At 58.2% G+C, this 22,641-nt stretch overlaps 3 protein-coding genes across 4 annotated transcripts; 2 read left to right on the top strand and 1 right to left on the bottom strand.

Annotated features, from left to right (window-relative positions):
• Positions 1–4,870: 4,870 nt before the first annotated feature.
• Positions 4,871–12,029, top strand: PLK3 (polo like kinase 3). Its single transcript, XM_064147704.1, has 15 exons — positions 4,871–5,112; positions 5,895–6,002; positions 6,089–6,205; positions 6,647–6,776; positions 6,860–6,947; positions 7,498–7,593; positions 8,177–8,372; positions 8,685–8,814; positions 9,210–9,319; positions 9,401–9,518; positions 9,623–9,706; positions 9,914–10,076; positions 10,204–10,333; positions 10,553–10,663; positions 11,015–12,029. Exons 1-15 carry the CDS (start codon positions 4,948–4,950, stop codon positions 11,207–11,209), a joined length of 1,941 nt encoding a protein of 646 aa, XP_064003774.1. The 5' UTR covers positions 4,871–4,947; the 3' UTR covers positions 11,210–12,029.
• An 811-nt stretch (positions 12,030–12,840) lies between these two features.
• DYNLT4 (dynein light chain Tctex-type 4) lies at positions 12,841–13,926 on the bottom strand. Its single transcript, XM_064147705.1, has 2 exons — positions 13,895–13,926; positions 12,841–13,527 (listed from the first exon to the last, which is right to left on the bottom strand). The coding sequence occupies exon 2, from the start codon at positions 13,516–13,518 to the stop codon at positions 12,841–12,843; it is 678 nt and encodes a 225-aa protein (XP_064003775.1). The 5' UTR covers positions 13,519–13,527; positions 13,895–13,926.
• Positions 13,927–15,374: 1,448 nt separating this feature from the next.
• On the top strand, positions 15,375–22,574 carry BTBD19 (BTB domain containing 19). Of its 2 annotated transcripts, none has more exons than XM_064147703.1 (8): positions 15,375–15,646; positions 17,238–17,475; positions 17,856–17,909; positions 19,328–19,387; positions 20,640–20,708; positions 21,027–21,158; positions 21,278–21,403; positions 21,533–22,574. In XM_064147703.1, the coding sequence occupies exons 1-8, from the start codon at positions 15,426–15,428 to the stop codon at positions 21,665–21,667; spliced, it is 1,035 nt and encodes a 344-aa protein (XP_064003773.1). In that variant the 5' UTR covers positions 15,375–15,425; the 3' UTR covers positions 21,668–22,574. The 2 variants fall into 2 exon arrangements, with proteins under 2 accessions (XP_064003773.1, XP_064003772.1); XM_064147702.1 differs by having other exon boundaries at positions 21,275–21,403.
• Positions 22,575–22,641: the final 67 nt, after the last annotated feature.

Genomic DNA, 22,641 nt, shown 5'->3' with positions numbered 1-22,641 from the left:
TTCTCAGCAAATTGTGACTTAAGTGCAAGATCTCCAATGCAGGAGGAACTCCCTGTGCGTTGCTGATATCCATGATGCCACAGTGTGAGAGGTAGAGCTCTCGCAGTCCCCGCACCCCTACCAGTGCACCCCAGTCCAGAAGGGTGATGTTGGAGCTGGTGAAGTTGAGGCAGCAGCTCTCGGGCAGTGGAGCCTCCTGGAAAGCCTGAAAGTCCATGGGCTCGGTGCAGTTGCAGCTTTGCGGTGCTGGGTCGAGGGCCAGGCCGGCAGCGAGCAGGATGCTGCCCCAGAGGGACACTGTCCCCAGCCCTGTGCCTGCGGGGAGAGCAGAGGGGATGGGTGACGGCCGGTGAGCCAGCTTTCCCCTTGCTTCGGCCCTCCGGCGGAGGGATGAACCCGACCTCTCTCCCTTCTAGGGAAGGGGACCAGGTCCCTGCAGTCCCCCCGGGCGCCACCTCCTAGGTCTGCCGCTCCCCGCCCGCCCGCGGCTGTCGCACACCCGACGCCCTGCTGCCCCGGCCGGCTGCCCCCTGGCAGGCAGCGACCCTTGGGCTGTTTCCCCTCCCGCCCAGGGGTGCCCTGCCCCGCCTCACCTGCCGTCGCAGACCTCATCCTCTGGGGCCGCTCCGCGTCCCGCCGTGCTGCCCGCCGGGCGCGGTCACCGGCTCCGCCTCGCCGCGGGGCGGCCCCGCCGCAGCTCGCCCGCCCCGGACCGGACCCGCCTCGCCTTACCCCTGCGGGCGCTATTCTGCTTTCAGCCCCCTGCGTCCCGTCCCTTCCTGAGCTCTCGCCAGACGGACCCTCCACCCGCATTGTACGGTGGCTTGACCTCAGCACCCTACCTCGAGTCCCTCCTAGTGGCCCTCTTTCCTCTGTCCTCTCCCCCAAACCACAGCTGCCCGCAGCCTTTCCCCACGCCTCTCCTCTCCATCTCCCAGAAGCAATGCCCCTTCCCGCCTTCCCCCAGTCTCTAATCCTGGCTGTCACCCCAAGACGTTTGTCCCTCCAGCTGCCTCTATACTCCAGTATCAGCCCCTTAAGATCACGGAGAGCAGTCAGGCTCTGCTGAGTTTGTCTCCACCCTGGGCCAGGAAGAGGGCTCTGCTCAGCTGGTCCCCATACCTCCATGCACAGTGCTGCTCCCGGCCCCACTGGGGAGAAGATGCAGGGTGTAAATGCTTGCAGAACAGGGACAAAAGGGGCCAGCCTCTGTCTTCATTACTGGACCTTTTCCAACTTCCTTCCAGTCCTGGGATGGGAAAAAGGAGCACCACAACCCACAGAAAAAGCAGTTCTGGAGAGGGAAGTTGAGTTTCCAAGCCCTGAAAGTGCCTCTGTTCTCGTTGTGGTGTGAGGTACCAACAGGGCTTTGCTTTGGTTGCAGTGGAAGTGGAAGTGGGTGAGACAGGACCTGGCCCAAGTGCCCATGCAGTGCCATGCTGACAAAGCCCTGTGAGTAGATCAGAGTTGGGAAGGGCCCTGCTGGCCACCCTATGTGTTGTGTATCTTGGGATTCAGCCACACATCCTGAAGAATGCAGCAGAATTTGAGAAGGCATCAGGCTTCAAGAATCTCTTGCCTTGATTTCACCCCCCTCCTGGTGGCTCTCAGGGACGCTTCAGTCCCCAGTGTGAAAGCAGCAACTGCCCTTTGCCTAAACCCATCACCCATGTCCCTTGCACCCTGCTCAGGTCTCTCCCAGACCCGCAGACTCTGGCAGAGGTGTGGGTTTCTGGTAGGGGAACCTGACTCATGCTTCTGCAGGCATTGCTGCATGAGCAGCAGGTCTGGGGTGCCAGCACCTCGTGCTGTGCAGCAAATGCTGCAGCAATGAACTCTGCACAAGGGATTTCTGCTGCGCATCCAGGACAGGATGGGGAGGGACTGGACAGGGAGGGAAGCGAGGCAGGAAGCAGGGAGGGAAGCAGAGCTTGCCGAGGTCTGGCTGCTGGGGTGGGACAAAGGAAATGGCTGTTCGGACCCTTGCGGAGAGGGAGGTGCCAGCAGTACAGCAGCCGGGGGGAGTAAGTGAGATTTGCCTCCCAGAGTGCTCCATATACGGACACACAGTCCCAGACTGACACCCGTGGGCCAGAGCTCCCAGTTCCCCCAGCTCTGAGACAGCAGCTGAGCCAAAAGCCCTGTTACAGGAGATTTCAGAGGACTCCTTGAGCCTCCTTGGGCCAGATCCTGCTTCCCAAGGAGCAGCCTTCCAGCACCGGCATTTTACGCACCACCACGGGCTCGTGTGCTTTCTTAATCCGGAGGGCTCCAGCTCTTTGTATCTCTCGCTTCGTGTAGCTTTGCCCGTATTTGCAGCTTCCCCTCTGCACATCCCCAGCCAGCCCCTGGGGCAAGTTGGGCTTTTTTGACGCTGGTGCTTCCTTCCTCAGTTCAACTAAGGGACCAGTCCACTTTATCCCTCCTCTTCCTCAACAGCTGCAGCCCCATGCTTTCCAGGAGCTCAGTGGGTAAGAGTGATGAGGGAGGGGAAAATGTGGCTCCTGAGGGGATCACACCTGTCACCCTGATCCCAAGGTGCTCCCCTGCATCCCAAGCTGTTAAGGTGGTGGAACCTCACAGTAAACTGGACTGGGGCCAGGTCAGGTGTGGGTATTGTGAAGGATGGAGATCCTACAGCCTCTCTGGGCTGCTGTAATATTTTACCATGCACACAGAGGAAAAAATTTTCCTAACACCTACCCAGAATTTCCCTTGATGCAACTTGCATTGTGTGCTTGTCCTAGTTTCACTGTACACCTGCTCAAAGTGCTTCTCTTGCTTTTGCTCTAAGTCCATCTAAATAGCTGCAAGAAGCCAGAGGATCACCCAGAGCCTCCTCTTGCTGGGCAGGTTGTGGATGTTAAACCACATTTCCTCCCACTGCCCCATCTCTGTAATGGGAAACCCTCTATCTGCAGTGCTCTGCATTACTGCAGGTCCCACATGCAGGCTTTGAGGTTGGCTTTCAGGCTACATTCTTCTTGGAAAAAAGGCGTCACAGCTCTGGCAGGCTGGGGGGTCCCACTGTGCCCCCAGACCCAGAGGGTAACAGTAGCAGAGGCTGTCAGCTCCTGTCTCTTGCTGATCTGCTCTGTGCCTTTGTGGAGGACCTCGAGGGCAAAACCAGTGCCGTTTGCCACACCACCCCCATGAAGGTCCCCTGGGGCTTCCCTGCACCCCAGGGTGCCTCCACCTACACGTTGCCTCCAGACGCTGACTCAGCTCTGCTTGGGGAGCTCCCAGCAGCCTTGAACTGTGGCCTCCAACGAAAAACCAGCACAGCCCCATGACACTGCCTGCACCCCGGAGAGCTGCGGGGCTCTGGTGGAAACGGGCAGTGCTCCCCAAGGGGCAGCAGCCTCCTTGCCTGCTCCTGGAGCGTGTGTGCCGCTAGGTGATGGGTTTGCACATATTTCCTTTGCAAGAGCTGGAAACTTGACAAAAGAGCAGACAGATACATCTCATTTCCTCTCTCCCTGCAGGCAGCTTTTCTGCGGGGGGGGGGGGGGGGGGGGGGGGGAGGGGAAAGGTTAATTCCCCGCACAGCTGGGGGAATATGGGTGTGCTTGGCTGCTAGGACTGATGGAAAAGCCTCATCGTATTCAGGAGCAGACCAGTGACTAGAACCTTCAGCTGCCTCGGGGAAAAAGAGGTGGAGTGCAGAGTGGGGAAACTGAGGCACAGAGTAAGAGATGCATGCATAAGTCACCATGTATGCAGTATGGAACAGGGGAAGGGTGGCAGGACCTGCTTTTGAGGGACTCTCGCAATGCTGCATGTCCAGGTGGATTTGTGGCTACCTCTGCCATCTCCCACACCCATGGAGAAGAAGAAATGCTTACCATCCTTCCATGGCCTCCTCTGGGGGTGGGGGTACAGAGGTGTGTCCTCCTCATGATCACTAGAGAGCACTACCACTATGACACACTGCCCAACCAACACTACACACCTGGGCCACTGTAGACCTGGGTCACCACAGCTGGGCCCACCTCACAACACCAGAGACCCCAGGAAGCCCAAGGTGGGGTGTCCCAGTGCTGAGGGGTGTGCTAGTGGGACCTAGCAGGTCTCCAGTTCCGGACTATACACTGAGAGCACAGGGTACTGATGTTTTCGGACCGTCTGAGGGTCACTGGAACACGGGGCTGGGCTAGAGCTGGGGCAAAGTGTGGCCAAGGGGCACCCACTGAGGAGACAGCCCAGCCGAGGAGTTCACCTGCATCTTCAGCTGTCCCTGTGTCCCCAGTGCCCCACCTAGAATGGGCTGCGACTCTGCAACAAAGTGACGACTTTAAGGAGGTTGTCTGCATCCAGGTTTGGCACGGGGGTGCCAGGGCTTGCAGTGAACTCATGGGCTTTGAAATCCTGCCCTGGCCACAGACTTTCTGTGTGGTGTAGATGTGGGGTCCCCAGGGGACCGTATGACACAAACTAGTCACCCCCGCGAAGAGAGATGACTTGTAAGTGGATGGGGTGGGGTGTATTTATAGATCTGTGTAGGGAGAGGGCTCTGTGTATCCTGGGAGAGACTCGAGGCAGCTGAGCAGGGATCTCTGCGTGCCTGTGGATGTCGGTGTGTCCGTTAGGGGACCCTGTGCTGCGTGACTGTGACGGTAGCTGTGTGCGGGTAGGACCCGTGGTGCCTGAGGGCTCTGTGTGGCGGAGGCAACCGTGCCGCGCCTGTACTTCTCCCGTCGGATCACGTCCAGCAAGGGGGTGCCGGCGAGCGCACAAACCCCACGAGCCCCTTCCCGTGCGGCTGCCGCTTTAAGGGCGGCGCGGAGCCGCCCGGGGGCGGGGCTGGCGGGGTGACGTCACCGCACCCATTGATAAAGCGGGCGGGATTCCCGCGGCGGCGGCAGCTGCGCGGCGGCGGGGCCACGTGCGCGGCGCGGAGGAGCCGCGGCAGCAGCAGCCCCTCCTTCGCCTGCTCCCGCGCCCGACATGGAACCTGTCGGCCTCTTCCCTCCTTTCCCCGCCGCCTGTCTCCCTGCGCAGCCCGCACATACGCCGGCGCCTCCGCCCCCGCCCCGCGTGGCCGAGACCACTCGCATCATCACCGACCCCGTCTCCGGCCGGTCCTACTGCAAAGGCCGCCTGCTGGGAAAGGTACTGGGGAATGATGGGGTTGAGCGGGGCTGGGAGCCGAGAGACGCAGCCCGGTGCGGGCGCAGGGAGGGGCGGGTTGTTGCGCGCCTGCTCCATCTCACCCGGGATGGCCTACGGCTGTATGCGGCTCCTCGCCTGTCGCCCGCCGCCCCCTTCCTCCCCGCTTCTCCCGGCGGGCCCGCAGCAGTGCTGGGAGATGTGAATCACCCGGCCTGGCTGCGTGCCTCGCCGGCTATCGTGGACGCATCGGTTTCGGGGTGCCCTGCAGGGCGTGCGTGGGCTGACGGGTGTCCCGTTTCCCAGGGGTGCCGGTCCCTGCCGTTCTGCCACATGCAACTTTTCCTCCCCCTGACAGTGGTGTGTAGGAGGTGGGTGCCGGTTCCCAGCCCGGCCCGGACAGGCTCAGCGGCTGAGTGTGCAGATTGGAGGCTGACATCATGGCAGGAAAAACCTGTCTCCATTGAGCTGTCTTTCGGTGGCCTCCGGTGTCCGGGCTCCCTGCCCTGCACAGGACTTTCCGGGTTGATCTGTCATGGGAAAAGATGGCAGAATCCGGCTATGGTGGGAAGAAAAATGATCTGGAGGTTTTACAGGAACTGGGTGAAGAAAATCCCTGGTTGAGAACATCATAGTTCAGATCTTAGTGGGCGACGCAGCAGGAGGGAGCGTGTGACGCTTGCCGGGCTGTGCTGCGAGGGAACGGAGGAGGAGTAGGCAGCTTCTAACCAGGCAGGGACTAGTGTCTGTCTCTCACCCACTCATGACCATGTCCTCCCTTGTAGGGTGGGTTTGCACGATGCTATGAAATGACAGACCTCTCCAGCAACAAAACCTATGCCGTGAAGGTCATTCCTCACAGCCGGGTGGCTAAACCCCACCAGCGGGAGAAGGTGGGTGCTGTGGGACTTGTGGGGTGCTGGGCTGGTGACGTGCAATGAGTGGCCTGTGGTCACCTGGGACCACCCTTCCCTTTCAGATCACCAATGAGATTGAGCTGCACCGGGGCTTACACCACAAACATATTGTCAAGTTCTCCCACTACTTTGAGGATGCAGAGAGCATCTACATCTTTCTGGAGCACTGTAGTAGGAAGGTGAGTGCTGGTGTGGCTTCCCTGCTAAAAGGTGTGGCTGGTTGGAGGAGGCCTTATCTGAGGTGCTTAGCTAGCACGTTCTTTCTCCCGAACCACCGTGATGCCTGCTCGGTCCCACCCTCTGAGGTCAGCTGTAATCCTTGTGGTTTCACACAAGCGCTGAGGATACTACTGCTTGCCTGGCCTGGTCAAGCTTCCTGCTCATTTGGTAGTCTGTAGGTCCTGATGGGTCCACTCTAAATCCAGTGGTTCCCCTGGCTATGTTGAACAACCTCTCAGCCTTGTGTGGGGAGTCTTCTGAGGTCACAGCTGTGAAAGGAGGATTATTTGTGTATATGCAACTTCTGGAAGAACTGGCTTTGACCCTACCTACCCTCTGCCTAGTCAGCCTAGCTGCTTGTTCTCTCTGTTTGCTGTCACCAACCAGTCTTCTCTCTGCAGTCCTTGGCCCACATCTGGAAGGCCCGCCATACTCTGCTGGAGCCCGAAGTACGCTATTACCTCAAACAGATCATCTCAGGCTTGAAATACCTTCACCTCAAGGGCATTCTTCACAGAGACCTCAAGCTTGGTGAGTGCTGTGGTTGGGGCAGTGCTGTGTGGGGAGCGACTTGCCTCGGGGATTTGTGGTGACACATCACCCTTGACTTACAGGCAACTTCTTCATCAACGAAAACATGGAGCTGAAAGTGGGAGATTTTGGGCTAGCTGCTTGTCAGGATGTCTCTGACCAAAAGAAAAAGTAAGTCTGAGGCTTCTCTATTCCAGAGCCCTCTGAGGTTTTGCTCTTCCTCCTGTGGCTTCCTGGGAGAGGGGAAGAGGGAGAGGTCCTTCCTGGCCTGGGGAGGGAGAACCTCAGAGTGCCCCCCTGGGGTGGGGGAGTGGTTCTTGCCTCTGCTGCAGGCAAGGCAAGGGGGCTGGGGGCTTTGTGGCGCCTTCAGGAGTGAGCTCTGCAGGCGTCAGGAGAACAATGCACTGACTACTGCTATTGTGCCTGCCTGGCTGGCCTGACGGCTGTGCAGGCTGGGACACAAAGGCTCTGTTCCTCCCCAGCTCTAGGACAAGCTCTTCCCAATGGCTTCCCAGGAGCAGCTGTTCCTGATCCCTAGAAGCTGAAGAGGGGGGCAATCTCTGGGGCTTTTTGTAGATGTGGGGTTTTTTTTTGTTGGGCCACAAAGAATAAAATGAAGAGGGGAGGGCAGGCTGCAAGTTAAATCCGAGGGCTTGGCAGAGAGGAGTCTGTCTGCAAGGGGATAATAGAGCATGTACTGACCTGGCTTTCTTCCTTACAGGACAATATGTGGGACACCCAACTACCTGGCTCCAGAAGTGCTACTGAGGCAGGGCCATGGGCCAGAGTCAGATGTGTGGTCTCTGGGCTGTGTCATGTAAGTGTGTACTGCTGGGTTGGGAGGGGTCTGGCAGTGCTGCCTGCCTGGGGGTAGAGGAGAGACAGGCTGTGGAGCATCCGATGAGGAAGTCCTCTTGCACTTTGCGTTGTGGTTTTGCAGTGGTTGCTGAAAGGCAGGGGCAGGGAAGTGGGCAGATGCTGCCTACCCCTGCTTCAGAGCAGATGCCTCCAGACATCCCAGAATGTTGCTTGGGGTCTGTGCAAGTAGGAGCTGCTAAAGGCAGGTGATCACTTTTGCTTTGTGGCATCCAGTGCCTTATCCAGCTGCTGCCTGCTAGCTTCCTGCTCTGCTTTCCACCCCATAGGCCATGCAAGGACGGGTGTAGTGGTGGCGGAGGGTGGCTTTCTGCCAACCATCTTGCCATCCCCAGTGCTTCTGGCTTGTTTCTCTAAAGAGTTTGTAGGAGGAAGTGTGGCCGGATGTGAGTGCAGCTGCCCGGCTGGAAGTGGTGCTCCTGGCCAGGTGTGGCCAGCCAAATGCCAATAACTTCCTTGCCTAAAGTGCTGCTGAGTCACCAGCCTGGTGGGGTTGTGACGGTGGCACATGTGTACCTTTGCAGGTACACCTTGCTATGTGGCAACCCTCCCTTTGAGACCTCCGACCTCAAGGAGACCTATAGGTGTATCAAGCAGGTGGAGTACACCCTCCCTGCCTTCCTCTCCCTGCCTGCCAAGCACCTTATTGCTGGCATCCTTAGACGCAACCCTCAGGACCGTCTCACCCTTGAGGAGATCTTGGACCATGAGTTCTTCAAGGTGAGTGGGAGTCTGGCCTAAACCCTTCTCTGGGTGGAATGGGGCTCTGAGTTGTCCAGGATACTGTCCTTGGAGCCCAAATCTCTGTCCTGCTCAAATGCCAGCAAGGGGAACTGAGGACTCTGATGTGCTCTTCCTGCCCTGTCCCTATAGCATGAGCTGTTTCCCATGTTGATGCCAGCTGTGGGGCCAAGGCTTGATGCAAGCTGGCTGTCAGGAGGACTATGAGTGACTGCAGTCAGCCCACGGCGTCTGGTCTGCCTGGAGCACATAGATTATGGAAACCAAACTTCTGCCTTAACCTTTCTGCAGGGCTACACGCCTGAGAAGCTTCCTCCCAGCAGCTGTGTGATGGCTCCAGAACTGAGTCCCCCCAACCCAGCAAAGAGTCTTTTTGCTAAAGTCACCAAGACACTCTTTGGGAAGAAGAAACCTAAGGGTGGTGAGTCCATGTACTTGTGCAGAACACCTGGGTGACCCTTTCTTCAAGGAGAAGTGGGTCCTGTCTCCTAGAGGGACTTCCAGTTGGTCTCTGTGGGTCTTCTGACTTGGGCTGGCACAAGCTGGGCTTGTCCCTGCCCTTCTGGCACTGGCAGCCTGGCATGGGTGTGTGCCTGGAGAGCAGATGCTATGCTGCAATCCATGGGGGCAGTTCCTCCTGGAAGCCCTATGTTGCATGAGAAATGGGAAGTGAAAGTGGGAGACGGCTGCCTGACACCATCCTCACCACTGTGAGCATGGGAGCAGACGAGGGAGTGCTGAGCTAATGTGAGGAGTGGCTCAGATATCCTCAGCCCCTGTGCTCAGCAGTGTTCCTATTGTTTGCTTGCTTCTCAGCTAAGAAGGGCTCTTTGGAGGACAAGGATGACATCTCTAAACTGGTCAGTGGGCTGATGAAGACCTCAATCTGCCGGCAGATGAGCTATAAAACTATGGAAGGGAATGAGGTGAGGACATCCCTGAGCCTGTATGCACCCCTCTCCACAGGGGAGCAGGCAGGATGATGGTAAAGCCAGGTCTCTCCACAGGCCACCCCTGTGTCATGCCGCAGTGCCAGCTCTAGCCCTGTTGAGACAGTGGTGGAGGAGACTTCTCACAAGTCTGCATGCCCGTCCATCCGGGGGACGATGGCCAGCAGCTGTGAGGGTGAGCAATACCTGCTCAGGCCACTGCAGCCTGCCCTGAGTTTCCTGCCCTGCTCTGGCTGATAGTGGGGCTGGCTGACTCAGCCTGTCATCTTCTCTCTGCAGCCTTTGAAGATTGCATCACTGCCTCTGCCATCATCGAGTCGGCTGTCCGGCTCTTGCGGACCTGCCTCTCCTCCATGCCTCCAGGTAAACTGGTTGGACTGCTCTGGGCTGGAACACAGGGTGCTGCGCATCCCTTCCCCCGTGGGATGAAGGCATGGCTATTATTTAGGGTACCTTAAATGTAACCAAAGCCTTCTGGTGGGGGGTAGTCTGCTCCCTACTGGTGAAGTAAGGTGGACTGGGCTGGTTGCTGGTTGCCTGCTGTATTCATGCCTTTCCTGTCTCCACCAGCTGAGAAAAACCCAGCTTCCTTGGCCCGCCATGAGCACTTTGTGTGGGTGAGCAAGTGGGTTGATTATTCCAACAAGTATGGTTTTGGCTACCAGCTCTCCAACCGCAGCATTGGGGTCCTCTTCAACAATGGCACGCACATGACACTTTCCCCCAGTCACAGGTAAGCAGGGGGGAAGGGGTTGGCTGTCTCTGTGGAAGCACCTCAAATGGAAAGGGTCAAAGGAGGCTATGCCAAGGGTGGGTTTGATGCTGTGTGGCCTTCAAGCTCATGGTCTGCTTTCTCTCAGGACAGTGCATTACAACCCAACCAACAGCAAACACCTCGTGTTCTCTGCAGCTGCCATCCCTGAGCAGCTGCAGGGACAGATGAGTGTCTTGCGCTACTTCGCATCCTACATGGAGCAGCACCTGGTGAAGGTGAGTTTTGGGAACCAGGGGTGGGCTGGGATTGTGGTTGGGTTGGATGTTGGGTTATGGCTTGGCCACACTGCTTGGGGTTGTGGGAATTCCAGCTCACAGGCTGTGGTCAGGTGGACAGAGTAGTCTTGGGAGTGGGGACCCTGTTGGGGGTGTCTAGGTTTGTTTGTATGCTCCTGGTTTTGGCACTAATGGCTTACATTGACATTTCTCTCTAAGGGAGGTGACTTGCCCAGCATAGATGACCTTGGGCAGCCAGCCCTGCTCCTCCTGCAGTGGGTGAAGACTGATCAAGCCTTGCTTATGCTCTTTAGCAGTGGCACCCTCCAGGTATGTGTGGGGCACAGTAGAGGCGCCCAGACCCCTGTGGGGATGAGGCTGGCTGAGGACTCCTGGCTTGCATAATACTTTATTTGCACCAGCCCAAATGCAAGGTCCAGCTATGGATGCAGTATGCTGCTGCAGTGCCCAGAGCTGCTGACTGCAGCTCATTCAGCCCATGGGGGACATGCTTCTCTTAGCCACTTCCTTCTGTGCTGGTGCATTCCTGTTGTGGGGCATGAAGCAGGGATGCTCCCAGGCAGGTCAGAGAGGAGGAACAGGTTGAGGCAGGAAGCTCTGTCCTGGCTCCTGACATGCTATGGGAAACATGGGTTAAAGCAAGCCCAACTTGTCTCTTAGGTGAACTTCTACAATGACCACACCAAGGTGATCATTAGCAAGCCTGACCACTCCTGCCTTGTCACATACATCAACCGGGAACGCAACTCCTACACCTACAAGCTGTGCAGCATCCAGGAGCTAGGCTGCTCTCCTGAGCTCCACCATCGCCTCAGATACATCCTCAAGCTTCTCCAAGAACGTGCTGAGGCCTAGTGTGGGACCCTGGGGGACCCTATCTGGATGCAGAGGTCTCCCTTTGCCCTCCCACAGGATGGGAGGTATGTTGTGGTGCTGGATGCCCACCTGGGCACCTCCTCCTGGTGCTCAGCTGGACTCTGAACTAAGACATGTGGATGTGGTTACAGCAGCAGGTCCAGGCATCCATGCTGCTCCCTGGCTCTGTGCAATTGTTATCTTCCCACTGGCGGCTCCTGTTCTGGTTGTGCTGGTTTTGGTGGAGCAGACTGGGATGGCACAAGGAGGTAGTGGGTGAGTGGCCTGTAGCCAGGTATGGGTCTGGCTGTGCCTCAGGCATGGCTTGGTGCTCCGTCCTGCCTTAGCTGGTAGTTTCCTGTAGTGGGGGCTTGGACTGTCCTGTCCAAGTTTAAGTATCAGTTGTGTAGACCTTCTCCATGGCCTTGAGGACTGGCACAGCCTTAATCTCAACACTCAGCTGTTGTGAGGTAGGGAGAACTCTTTCCTAGGGGTGAAGGGTGCCATGTGCCCTGCCAGGGATTGGTGTGTGCCACTCCACAACTAAGGGGACTGTGCTGGGTTCCCAAATTGTGAACTGTCTGGTACAACTTGAGGTTTGATAAAGGGTGGGGGGGATGGGATCTGAGGGCTTACCTGGAGAAGCCTTCATCTTGCTGGGACCTGGGGAGGTTTCTTGTTTCAAGGCAGCCTCTGCCATGTGGGACTATTTATGTATCTTATTTATATGGAATTATTTATTTTTCCTGTTAGTCTGTCCATGTGCAGCTCCCCTGTCCCTCACTTGCCTCAATAAAATAATTATTTGTGTAAGGGCAAACTGCCTGCCTTACTTGGAGCTGGAGACACAAAAGGGTTTTAGCTTCCCCATCATTGTTGTGCCAGGGCTGCTTCTGCCTGACAGACAAAACACTGCCTCTTGATAGGATATAAGGAATGGGAGGCAGGATGGGAATGGGGAGGCCATGTGGTACCTTCACTACCCTTCCTGGGCCTGGTAGGAAGGGCACAGTTAGCTCTTGCTGATGCCTGTAGAGCCCTGAAGCTGCCCCAGCTCATTGTTGTGAAACACTCATTCCCAAGTGTCTGTGCTCTTGAACCAAACCCAGCTGTTCTCATGCTGCTGAGCTGCAGAAGGCAAGGGGTTGTGGCCCTGGGGCTGGGTGGCTTGCTGAAGTCCTGGCATTGACACCTGGTGTGATGGGATAGGAGCTGGGAATGAAGCCAGAAGAGGGATTTAATCTGCTCCATCAACTTGCTTTGAAGGTGATCTGTCATCTCCTTCCCCGGTGCTGGTGTAATCAATCTGCCTGGGAGCAGCTTGTGCTGTAGGAAGCCAGCTGGGATGCTCCCTGTAGCACAGCCTTGGGCAGCTGCCTGCCACAAGATAATGAAGCTTCTTGAATTGTAGTTGCTGCAGCTTGGGTCTTTTTGTGAACTGGTATTGAAAGCTAGACTGTGGCTATGAACCTGGACTGGGAGCTGTAGTGAGCAGAGTTGGATCTGTTATCTTTCTCTCTGCATAGACTGTTGCCAAAGACTCCAGGTATGAAGCACAACTCAAGAGAACTTTTATTTCAGCTGCTCTCCCACTGCAGGCTTATAAGGCTGAGTGGAAGGAGAGGCAGGCATTATTCAAAGTAGACTCCGTGCACTGTGGCCACGGCAAAGATGGAGGCATTGCAGAAAGTGGTGCAGGCAAAGTTGTCACTCTTGGGGTCCCACAGAGCCTGGCTGGCCACCAGCAGGCTTTGCTGGCCCTGCTGGCCGAGCAGGACCTGACAGACCAGCTTGTAACGGGGTGGCACCACCTCCTTTGCCTGACTCTGCAGCAGCTCAACCAGACTTTGGGCTAGCTGGGCACTGTCCTGGGCGTTGTAGACTGTGGTCCCCAGGGCCCCGGCCAGGCTTCCCTTCAGCACCCGTTCCACCTGCTCCGTGTTGAACTTGCAGCCTTCATCCGGCTGCATCCTGTACGTGTTTTCGAGGCGGGGCTTGAGGGCGGGCTGGAAGAGGGGGAGCCCGGAGAAGCTTACACGGCTGTGGAGCATCCAAAGGCCGAGGGAAGGGCGCCGGCCCCCTGGGGCTGCTCTGAGCGAGCTGCGGCGGCTGGCCAGGGGTGGCGGGAGGGTGCTCAGGACGGAGCTGCGGCGAGAGGGCATGAGTGGTGCTTTCCCTTCCTCGGTGCCCTGGGCTGGAGGTGGAGGCTGAGAGCCGCGGCGGGTGGCCCGAAGTGGCGGGGCTTCAGTGTTGTCCACAGCTGTCATCCGGGCTGGCAGGGCCATCTCTGGGGGCAGCTGCTCGGCCATATATGTAGCCTGGAAAAGGAGCGACGGTGACTCTTAGTGCTGGGGTGGAGGAAGGTTGTTAGGTTGTTCCTCAGCCTCTCTATCCCACCACATCTCTGCTTTGCCTCTTCTGCCACTTACAAATAACATGTCTCGTCTCCTGGTACACAGTTTCCTGCAGGTCTGGATGCAGAGGGAGTGGGGGATTGTGGCAGCTATCTTCCCTCCTCCAGCACCTCCCTCCCCAGCAGCCTTTGCTACCTAGAGCTGATCCAACAGACACATTTTGTCCAGCCCTCTGCTCTCTCATACCCAGTCTTTCCCTCTGGCACTGATGTATAGCTGCTCCTCCTTCAGCATCCCCAGCCTTTCTGCCAGCATCTGGTCCAATACTTACCCTTAGCTCAACTCCTGTTCTGCCAGGGTAAATCCAGATCTCTCTGCCTGATGTTATGCTCCTGGCTGCCCAGGACAAACCTTGGTTCCACAAGTCGCAGTGAGCAGGGACAAAGCTGTTGTGCTCCTGGAGCGTGAAGTGTTGCTACGTGACACTGAGGCTCCACAGGGCCACTATGGGACACAGCTCCTGTAACTCCTTGTTTCCTGGTCCCTTGACAGCCCTATGCCCTTTTACTCCTGCATTTCTAGCTGTGCCAGTGCAGGAGCATGGTTGCTCTGGGCATGTACCCTCCAACCTTAATTGTTCCCTGTCAACCCTAAAAAATGCCTGCTGGTTTTGAACGTGAAAAGAGGAGGGAGTAGAGAACACCAATAGTGATCACCACTTTGTACCTCAACTATGGTCTGCACCAGGGCTGGGATCTTCAACAGTTCGACTTCACCCAAAGGTTTGCATTCTTTATATACTCAATCTGCTGCACCAAGTGAGAGTGTGTAGGTGAGTGCCCGTCAAGTACAGCCCTGCCATGCGCTGGGGATCTTCCCGCTGCTGAAATGCCCAGGTCTGAGGGCAAGTTTACTGATCCCTCCCGGCCCTCACTGGGGCTTTTCTCCATCGGCGGAGCCAAGTCCAGCTGGTACGACACGACTGCCTGTCAATACGCCTTTGTCTGGCTCGGCTGCCAAGCTACTTGAGGAAAAGGGAGACGGCTTTTGTGTTTCTATCTCCCGTCCAGAGGTATTTATAGCCTGCCACTGACTAGTGCTGCCAAGCACCCTGGCAGCTGGACCCCACTCCCTCAGGGTGCAGCCGTCGTCCCTGCTCCTCCTCCTCCTCACCACAGCTGGCAAGTAAAGGTGTCCCCCTCTTGTAGACACCCTTCCGCTGTTGCCAATTGCATGCTGCTTGGGGCCAGCCAGGCTTGGGAGAAAGGGAATGGAGCAATCCCTGGTACAGGACCTGGTTTGGGCTTGGGTGAGACTGGTTATGTTTTTTTCTGTCTGTAATTGCTTGACTCCCGAGCAGACGTAAGAGCTGCAGGGCTCTGATCTGTGCATCGACAGGACACGACGTTTGCCATTTCAGGGAGCAGGTCTCACGCTGAGCTCAAGTTTTCTCCACTGCTGGTGCTAGGGCCTACATCCACGCCCAGAGGCTTTCCGTGGGGGCTCTGCAGGCGGAGGTGACGGTAATCTTTGTGCATGCAACCACTCCATGTGCTGTTGCCTTTTCCAAAATCCCTGCCGCCTGCCTCCGCTCGCTTCCATCTGCCCCGTTCCTGGGCTCCTCCGCAGCAAAGCCACCAGCCGCGGGGGGCGAGCCTCGGAGCTGGGGGCACGTCGTAAACCACGGCGGTGGATGCCGTCGGGACACAGCTGCAGGCCAGCAGCCCACTCCAATCCCACCCGCCTCAGCATGCATGGGTGGGCTTCGCCGGTCGCCGCCCCTTCTCTCCCTCCCACTGCCTCCCCGGCAGCGTGGCGGTCTGGCGCCGCTGCTGCCTGCCAGGTTTCCCTAGCAATGAGCCATGCCGTACGGCGCAGCGGCCTCCTCCCCAGGCCGCCCAGCCTGCCGCCTCTTGCCTCCCGCCTGGCCCCTGCCAGCCTCCCGCCTTCCTCCGCCGCCTTGCCCGTGCCGCCCTCCCCGAGGCAGCAAGCCCATGGCCGGATCCATCTCGGCGCGGCTGCAGGGCGAAGCGGCCGCCTTCACCGCCGCCCTCCGCACCCTGGTCAACAACCCCCAGTTCAGGTGAGGGGCCGCCGCCCTCCGTCCCCGGCCATGCTGAAGCGCCCCGCGTCGCGCTGCTTTCCCACGGCCCTGAGCGCTGACGGGCGGGTTTGGGGTCCCGGGCGACGCGCGGAGCCCGGGGCAGCCGGCAGGGCGGCCATGGCTTAAGCTCAACCGGGGCATCCCCGCACGGCTTTTGCAGCACTGCCCCTACATGCACCCCTGGCCTGCCCAAATGCGTTCCTCCAGGATAGTCACTGCCTCTCTGGAGCGAGGCAAGTCCCCCGGTGTGCCCAGACACACCCCCTCCCCCTCCCGCCCCCCCCCCCCCCCCCGGTTTGTCCCCGGGTATAGCGCCAGCAGGGCAAAGCGGTGTCTAAATCTTGTGCTGAGGCTCCTGCTCTCCAAGGGTAGCCACTTGTTCTCAGAGCCTTTCCCACCCCAACTTCAGCAGTGAGAGGTCCCCAGACGTAGTGCAGTGAGGAAGCAGCTGCCAGCTTCTGGGCACCCCCAGCCAACATTCTGCTATTTGCATCTTTCATCCTGCACCCTTTGTCCCACAGTCTGAAATGTGTGCTCTGCACCCATCAACCTTCGTCCTGCATCCTCCCACCTACACCCTGCAGCTTTTATCTTGCACCCATCCTGCAAGTCAGGCATCCCAGAACTGCAGCCTGTGTGTCATACTTCACAGCCTGCATCTTGCTTCCCCAACTTGACCTGTGGACCATAGCCATGAAAGTTTATTTTGGTCCCTCTTGTAGTATCACTCTTGGACTGATCAGGTCCTGCTCACACTGTCGGGCATGCCTCAGCTGTGTGTATTGTGGTATACCCTTCCCTCTGGTGGGCACATCTACCACCTTGAGGTTGGGCCATGGGTTTGTGTGTAGCCTTCTGTCAGAGTTTGTGTGATGTCTTCCGCTCATTGTTCTGCTGGAAGGAGAAGGGAATGAAGGGATGGATGGGCCATGGCCGCATGATGCACACTGTCTGGACAATCCATTACGTACTCTCTTTTCCCTTATGTTGCCTCCATTTGCTGGGGCCATGGGGCTGGGGAACAGCAGTTCTAGCGTGTACCACAGGCTGCCCCATTCTGCAGGCCTGGTGGGGGGGCCCCGTGCCAGCTACTGCAGCAGGCAACAGTGCAAGAGGCTTCATAGCCCTAAGCCCATGAGTCAGTGCCTATGAGTCAAGGTGGCAGCCATGCTTTCACCAGCTCTGCTGTGCCAGAAAAGAAAGTCACTTTCTCCAGCTCTCCCTGGCGTTTCTTTGCCTCACTCTGTGTCAGCATGCATATCTGACTGTACCAGCCCCCATGCTCTCTGTACCAGCACCTATGGCTGGCTGTGCTTTCCAGAAGACCTGTCTTATTCACCTCACCTGCAGCATTCAGATAGCTTCATGGAGCCACCAGCAAGGAATGTCCCTCTTCTGGGGAAAAAAAAATTCCTCTGTTAAAACTAAAAGCCATTGCTCCACTGAGATGGGAACCCAGCTGGTCCCTGCCTGTGTGCGCTGTCCCAGCCCTAGGGCATCCTGTGTGCCACCTTCTCAGACATCGCATCCACATCACAACACATCCCTCATGGTCCCCTCTCCCTAACAGTGACGTGACATTTGTGGTGGGCCCGGAGCAGCAGAAGGTGTTTGCGCACCGCTGCGTGTTGGTGTGCCGCTGCCAGGCTTTCCAGGGGATGCTCTGCCAGGGGCCAGGGGACAGTGAGGACTCCCCCAGCGGTGTCCCACCCCAGGGCCCCTTCGTCCTGGGAAATGTGCAGCCTGAGGTCTTCCTGACTGTCATCGAGTTCCTCTACACGAACAGCGTCACCCTCAACAAACACATTGTGAGTAGGGCTGGAGCTGGCAGGGAACATGGATATGGGTGGACAAGGGGTAGGGGGTACTTTGTGGTGCCAGACATGGAGGGGATACTCTTCATGATGCTTTCTGCCTGACGTACAGTGCAATGAGTGTGTGTGATCTCAGCCTAGCACAGTGGATTGTCTGGACCACCTGGTGGGTGTCTGCCCCAGCCTTGGGACAGCTGGTTGTGCACACTCTGGATGCTGGGAATGGGGACACCCAATACCCTCATGTGGCAGCCCCTTCCCCTATGGACGTGGCCCACCTGCGAGTTCCTACAGAGGCAGGAGGACACATGCCCTTGTCTGCCATGATCCTCTGTGGCTCTGTGTGATGATGGTCATGTCTCTTCTGCCTGTAGGCACTGGAGGTGCTGACTTCATCAGTAGAATATGGCCTGCAGGACCTGTGCAAGGTAAGGCCCTGCTTAGACTAGGATGGGTGGTCCCCTGATGCCCCCATGGGGGCTGGAGGTGGCTCTGAGCATAGCATCGTGGTGTATCACCTGGATCTCACAGAGGCTCAGTCCCTGCTTCCAATCCTGGAGGGTCTCTCCAGTGAGCTTTCCCCCTTAGTGGGGTGCAACACTGGCTCTGAACATCATGGGGCCCAGGAAACCCTGCAGGTGGCCAAGGAGGCTCATGTCTCCCGCACAGCAGCAGGAAAGCCCCTCTTCCATCACCCACAGATGCCCTCTGATCATGTGGCAGGGTGGTGCCGTAAGAAAAGCCCCAGTGCTGGAGAGCACTCAGCACCCCAGCTGCAGTGCTGCCAAAGGGCTGCGGCTCTGCGCTGGAAGGCTTTGTGAAGGCAGCAGTGAGTAAAAAGGAAGAGTGGGAGCTAGACAAGGAGGGGGCAGGGAGCTGGAGCGGCTCGGCGCTGCGGAGGGCGGCCAGGCCACGTCATCAGCGACTCCCGAATTGGAGCCGGGCGATGGCGTGACCTGCCAGCTCACGGCCGGACTTCCCCTGCTGCCCCCTGCGCCGGGAAGGGCTCAGCTGAGCCGCTGAGGCGCCCTGGGACGGGTGCTGCCGCATCACTCTGGGCGGACAAGCTCAGCCAAAGCCCAAACAGCGGCCAGGCAGGAAAGTAACATAAGGGGTGCTGCAGAAAAGAGGGAGTCGGTGCCCCGGCCGCGTGGCTCTCATCCCATCATCCAGCGGAAGCGTCCCTGGGCGAAGTGACTGGCAGTGGGAAGAGCCATAGAGGAGAGGAGGCAGAGGTGGTGGTGGAAAGGGACAGTAGGGAAAAGCCCGTGGCTGTGTGCCCAGCTGCAGAGTGACCTCATGTCCCTGTGGCAGATGACTCAGATGACTTCTGCTCTGTCTGATGGCTCCTCCCTGCACATCACATCCCCTTGGGTTTCCCAGGGGCTCTGACTCTGAGGTCCTGCTCCCCAGTAGACATGCCTGTCTGACTGCATCCCACCTGCATCACTCATATTTGGGCTGCAGCTGGAGTTGTTGGTCCCCTAGTAGTCACAGGCAGAGAGCAGCTGGCAGGCAAAATTGGACAAAGCTGGAATCACCCAGTGCACTATAGCTGAGACCAGACCTGCCTTCTGTGGCAGGACATGGCTGCATGGGGGATTAGGTGACCCAGCTAAGGCTATGAGGCTGGCTAGGGTTTGGTCACATTGCACGCAGTCTCTGGTGGAATCAGTGCCGGCGCTGGTTGCCCACAGTCCATTGCTGCTTTAAGAATCCTGAAGGACCAGAGGTGTCTCCAACCCCTTTCCCATATCCTGGGTGCTTAGGGAATGTTGAAACTCATGGGATGGGGTACTGGGGCTGGGTTCTCACTCTGCCCACCATCTTTTCATCTGCACTCTAGCTCTGTGTCACGTTCATCAAGGACACCCTGAGCATTGAGCAGGTCTGCGAGGCTCTGCAGGTGAGTCTGATCCCAGTGTGGCCACAGAGGCTTAAAAATGAACGGTGTGATTTTGGGGTAGGACCTGTCCTGACCCTCCTGGTGTTGACTGCTTGGTAGGTCAGGATTTCCTGCCCATTAATGTCCCAGAAGATGCCCTGCCATCTCCCAAGCACATTGTACTGGGGCAGCAAGGGCCACCACAGCCTGGCAGGGAAATGTCCTCATGCTGTCCTGAGCAAGGCTGGTCAGAGCTCCCCACTGCCAGGGTCTTGCAATCGTCCACATGAAACTGGGAGGCACTGTGTTTCTGGAAGCTCTCCTGGTTTTAAGGCCAGTTCCAAATACCCTGATGAGAGTTGGCACCTAAAATAGCCTTGGAAGGGCTCTCAATCGCCCTGTCATGCTGCTTGATGGGACCAAAGCTGCTCCTCAGAGAAGAGAAATTTGTTCCATCTCCCTTGGGCCAAAGCAGATCTCTTGGGGTGAGATGCTGGCCCTAGAGCACAGAAGCTCCTGCCACATGTGCCAGACTCCCATCATAAGCAGAGCTAAAATTGGCCAGGAGGAAACAAACGGAAAACCCCAAAGCCCCAGAGCAAAACAAATCTGAAGCAAACATCTCACCTTCCCTCCCTGCTTGCTTCAACATCAGTCCCCTGCTGTTGTGGAAAGGGAGGTGATGCTTTCCCTGCCTGTGCTCGTCCTGAGAACCCCACGCACAGGGGCTGCCAGCATGGGGGAATGGGGACGTGTCCTCCTGGTGCCCAGGTGAACAGTGCCAGCCCTGGGACAAGTGTTGCTGGGTAGGATTGGGGGCAGGATGAGAGCACAGGGGATGGTAACTATGAGGCATGATGGGACTGGCATCAGGATGCCATGTTGGGGGACTCTGAGCTGACCTTTTGCCCATGCAAGGAGAGCTGAAGATGAGTGGCACCCATGAGTGGCCTTGTGCAAGCAATGCTAGGGCCCCTCACCCACCTGGGACTGGGTGACATTCCTCAGCAGCAATGGGAAAATCAGGTGTTTCCTGCTGACAGCAGGGCTGAGTGATCTTTGTGGGCAGTAGAGCCACCAAAGCCTTTGTTGGGAGCAGGACAGACAAAAAATGGACCTTGGTTTCCCTTCCCCACTACACCTGCACTGTGGCACTCCTGCACAGGGGTGCTTGCCTTGCCTGGGTTCCTGAGAATGTCTGTGTCTCTGTAGAGCTTTGGCAGAGGGTGCATCCTGCCCTGGACCTCCTCACAGGTGTTGTGTTGTCCCACAGGCTGCGGTGACCTATGGGCAGGCAGACCTCCAGCAGCACTGCCTGTCCTTCATTGAGGGCTGCACTGCGGTATGGCTGTGAGGGGTGGCAGGGCGGTACTCCAGGGCATGGGGGACACTGGGAAATACAGGATCAGGCTGGGGACCAGGGGCCCTAAGAATGGAATGGGTGGAGGCTGGGCAGGGGAGGAAAGGTGCAAGGGGTATCTGTGGAGAAGATGCTGGGTGCCAGGTAAAGGATGACTGAGGGATACTGGGGTGCCAGGGAATAGGAGTCTGGATATGGGTATGCTGGGGTGCCAAGCTAGGATGGGTCTGGTGGTCCATGGAAGGGTAGACTGGTGTGGGGTACCAGCACCAGTGCCCTGATGCTGTGGTGTGCTGGCAGGCAGTTATACGGACACGGGGCTTCCACGAGCTCTCTGATGTGGTGCTTGCACGGGTGCTGCGCAGTGACCGCCTGGACGTGGACGAGCTGGACCTGGTACAAGCTGTGAGGGAGTGGGCACACGTCAGCTCAGTGAGTGCTACACAGATGAGTGGTCCTGGCTGGGCCCCACCTCCAGGCAGAGCCACCCAGGGGTGCCTGGACCCTCACCAGCTCACCAGCCCCATCCCTCATGTCCCACTGGCCAGCAGGCTGTCCTGGAGCGCCCAGTATCCGAGGTGGCTGCCCTGCCCGTGCAAGAGCTACGCTTGCCCTTACTAGCACCCAGCGAGCTGGCAACACTGGAAACACACAACCAGCACGATCTGCTTATCCCGGTGAGCTGCTGCCTCCTCTCAGGGTGCCCTGGCTGACCTCCTGGGCTGGAGGATGCTGCAGGGCTGGATTTTGGGGAGGACCATGCTGTGGTGATGCTGCTGGTGCTATTGCTCTCCTCTAACCAACAGATGGAAAGCATCGCAGCGGCCTGGCGGTCCCATGCACTGAGGAAGGGGAGTGGGGTGCCCTCCCACCTCTGCCGGCCTCGGCGTGGCACACGGCCCCGTGAGCACCACCGCCGCCTTGACCCGCATGCCAAGTAGGGGCTGGGTGTTGAGGTTACCCCCAGTCCAATCTGGGGGCTCGGGCAGCAGCAGTGCCTCCCAAGCAGCAGTGGGGCAGGCTGTGGGGCTGGGCCCTACCAGAGGTGCTTCCCTGGTCAAGAGCATCAACACAGTGCTTTGCCTCGCAGCTTCGGGGTGAGAGGAGCATGCCTGAGTCACCCCAAGCCAAGTGCAGGGAGTGGAGTGGGGGGTCAGAGCTGGGCCGTGGGATGGGTGCGAGGACACCCAGGGGCCCGCACGCAGCCTGGGTAGTGATCCCAGGGGTGGTGGGGCTGCGGGGGGTCCTTTGCGAGATGGGGACGCGGCGAGCTCGGCCTCTCGCAGCCCCACCGCCGCTCCCCTAGCCGGGCCCTTTGCTGAGCCTCTTCCCCGGAGCTGTGCTGCCCTCGGCCGGCAGCGAGGCTGCGCTGCAGCAGGCAGCGAGCGCCGACACAGCCCCGCCTCCACCCCACGGCAGCGATGGGAAGGGGCTGAGCGGCCTGAGAGATAGGGTCTTGGAGGCGAGACCGTGGGAGGAGAGGAACCAGTAGCTCTGCACCCACTCGGCACCGCCGCTCCCACGCCAGTGACCCCTCTCTCATCCCGAACCCCAGCCCAAGCGGCTGCCTTGGCAGCGCTTTCCAGCCCCTCACAGCCTCCGGGACACGCTCGCACAGCGCCAGGCTGTCAGCCCCTCCGCAACCCCTTCTTGCACACCCCACCGCATGTGGGTCTGTCCCAAGCACCCCCCACCCCCTCCGCTCTGTGCCACTCAGGAGAAAGGGCCAGACAAATCAGGTAATTTATATATAATATATATATTTACTCTTTAAAAATAAACCTTCGGTCCCCACTACCGCCTGTACAAACTACAAAAATAAACCTTTGCTCTCTTTGATATAAATAACTTAGATGGCGTGGGGGGGGGGGGGGGGGGGGAGGGAAGGAGAGAGGCTGCCCACCGTGCCCACGCC

Source organism: Pogoniulus pusillus, chromosome 8, assembly GCF_015220805.1.
Source record: "Pogoniulus pusillus isolate bPogPus1 chromosome 8, bPogPus1.pri, whole genome shotgun sequence".
In the NCBI taxonomy this organism is placed as follows: domain Eukaryota; kingdom Metazoa; phylum Chordata; class Aves; order Piciformes; family Lybiidae; genus Pogoniulus; species Pogoniulus pusillus.
Note: the sequence above shows the minus strand (reverse complement) of the source record. Positions and strands in the feature narration are given on the sequence as shown.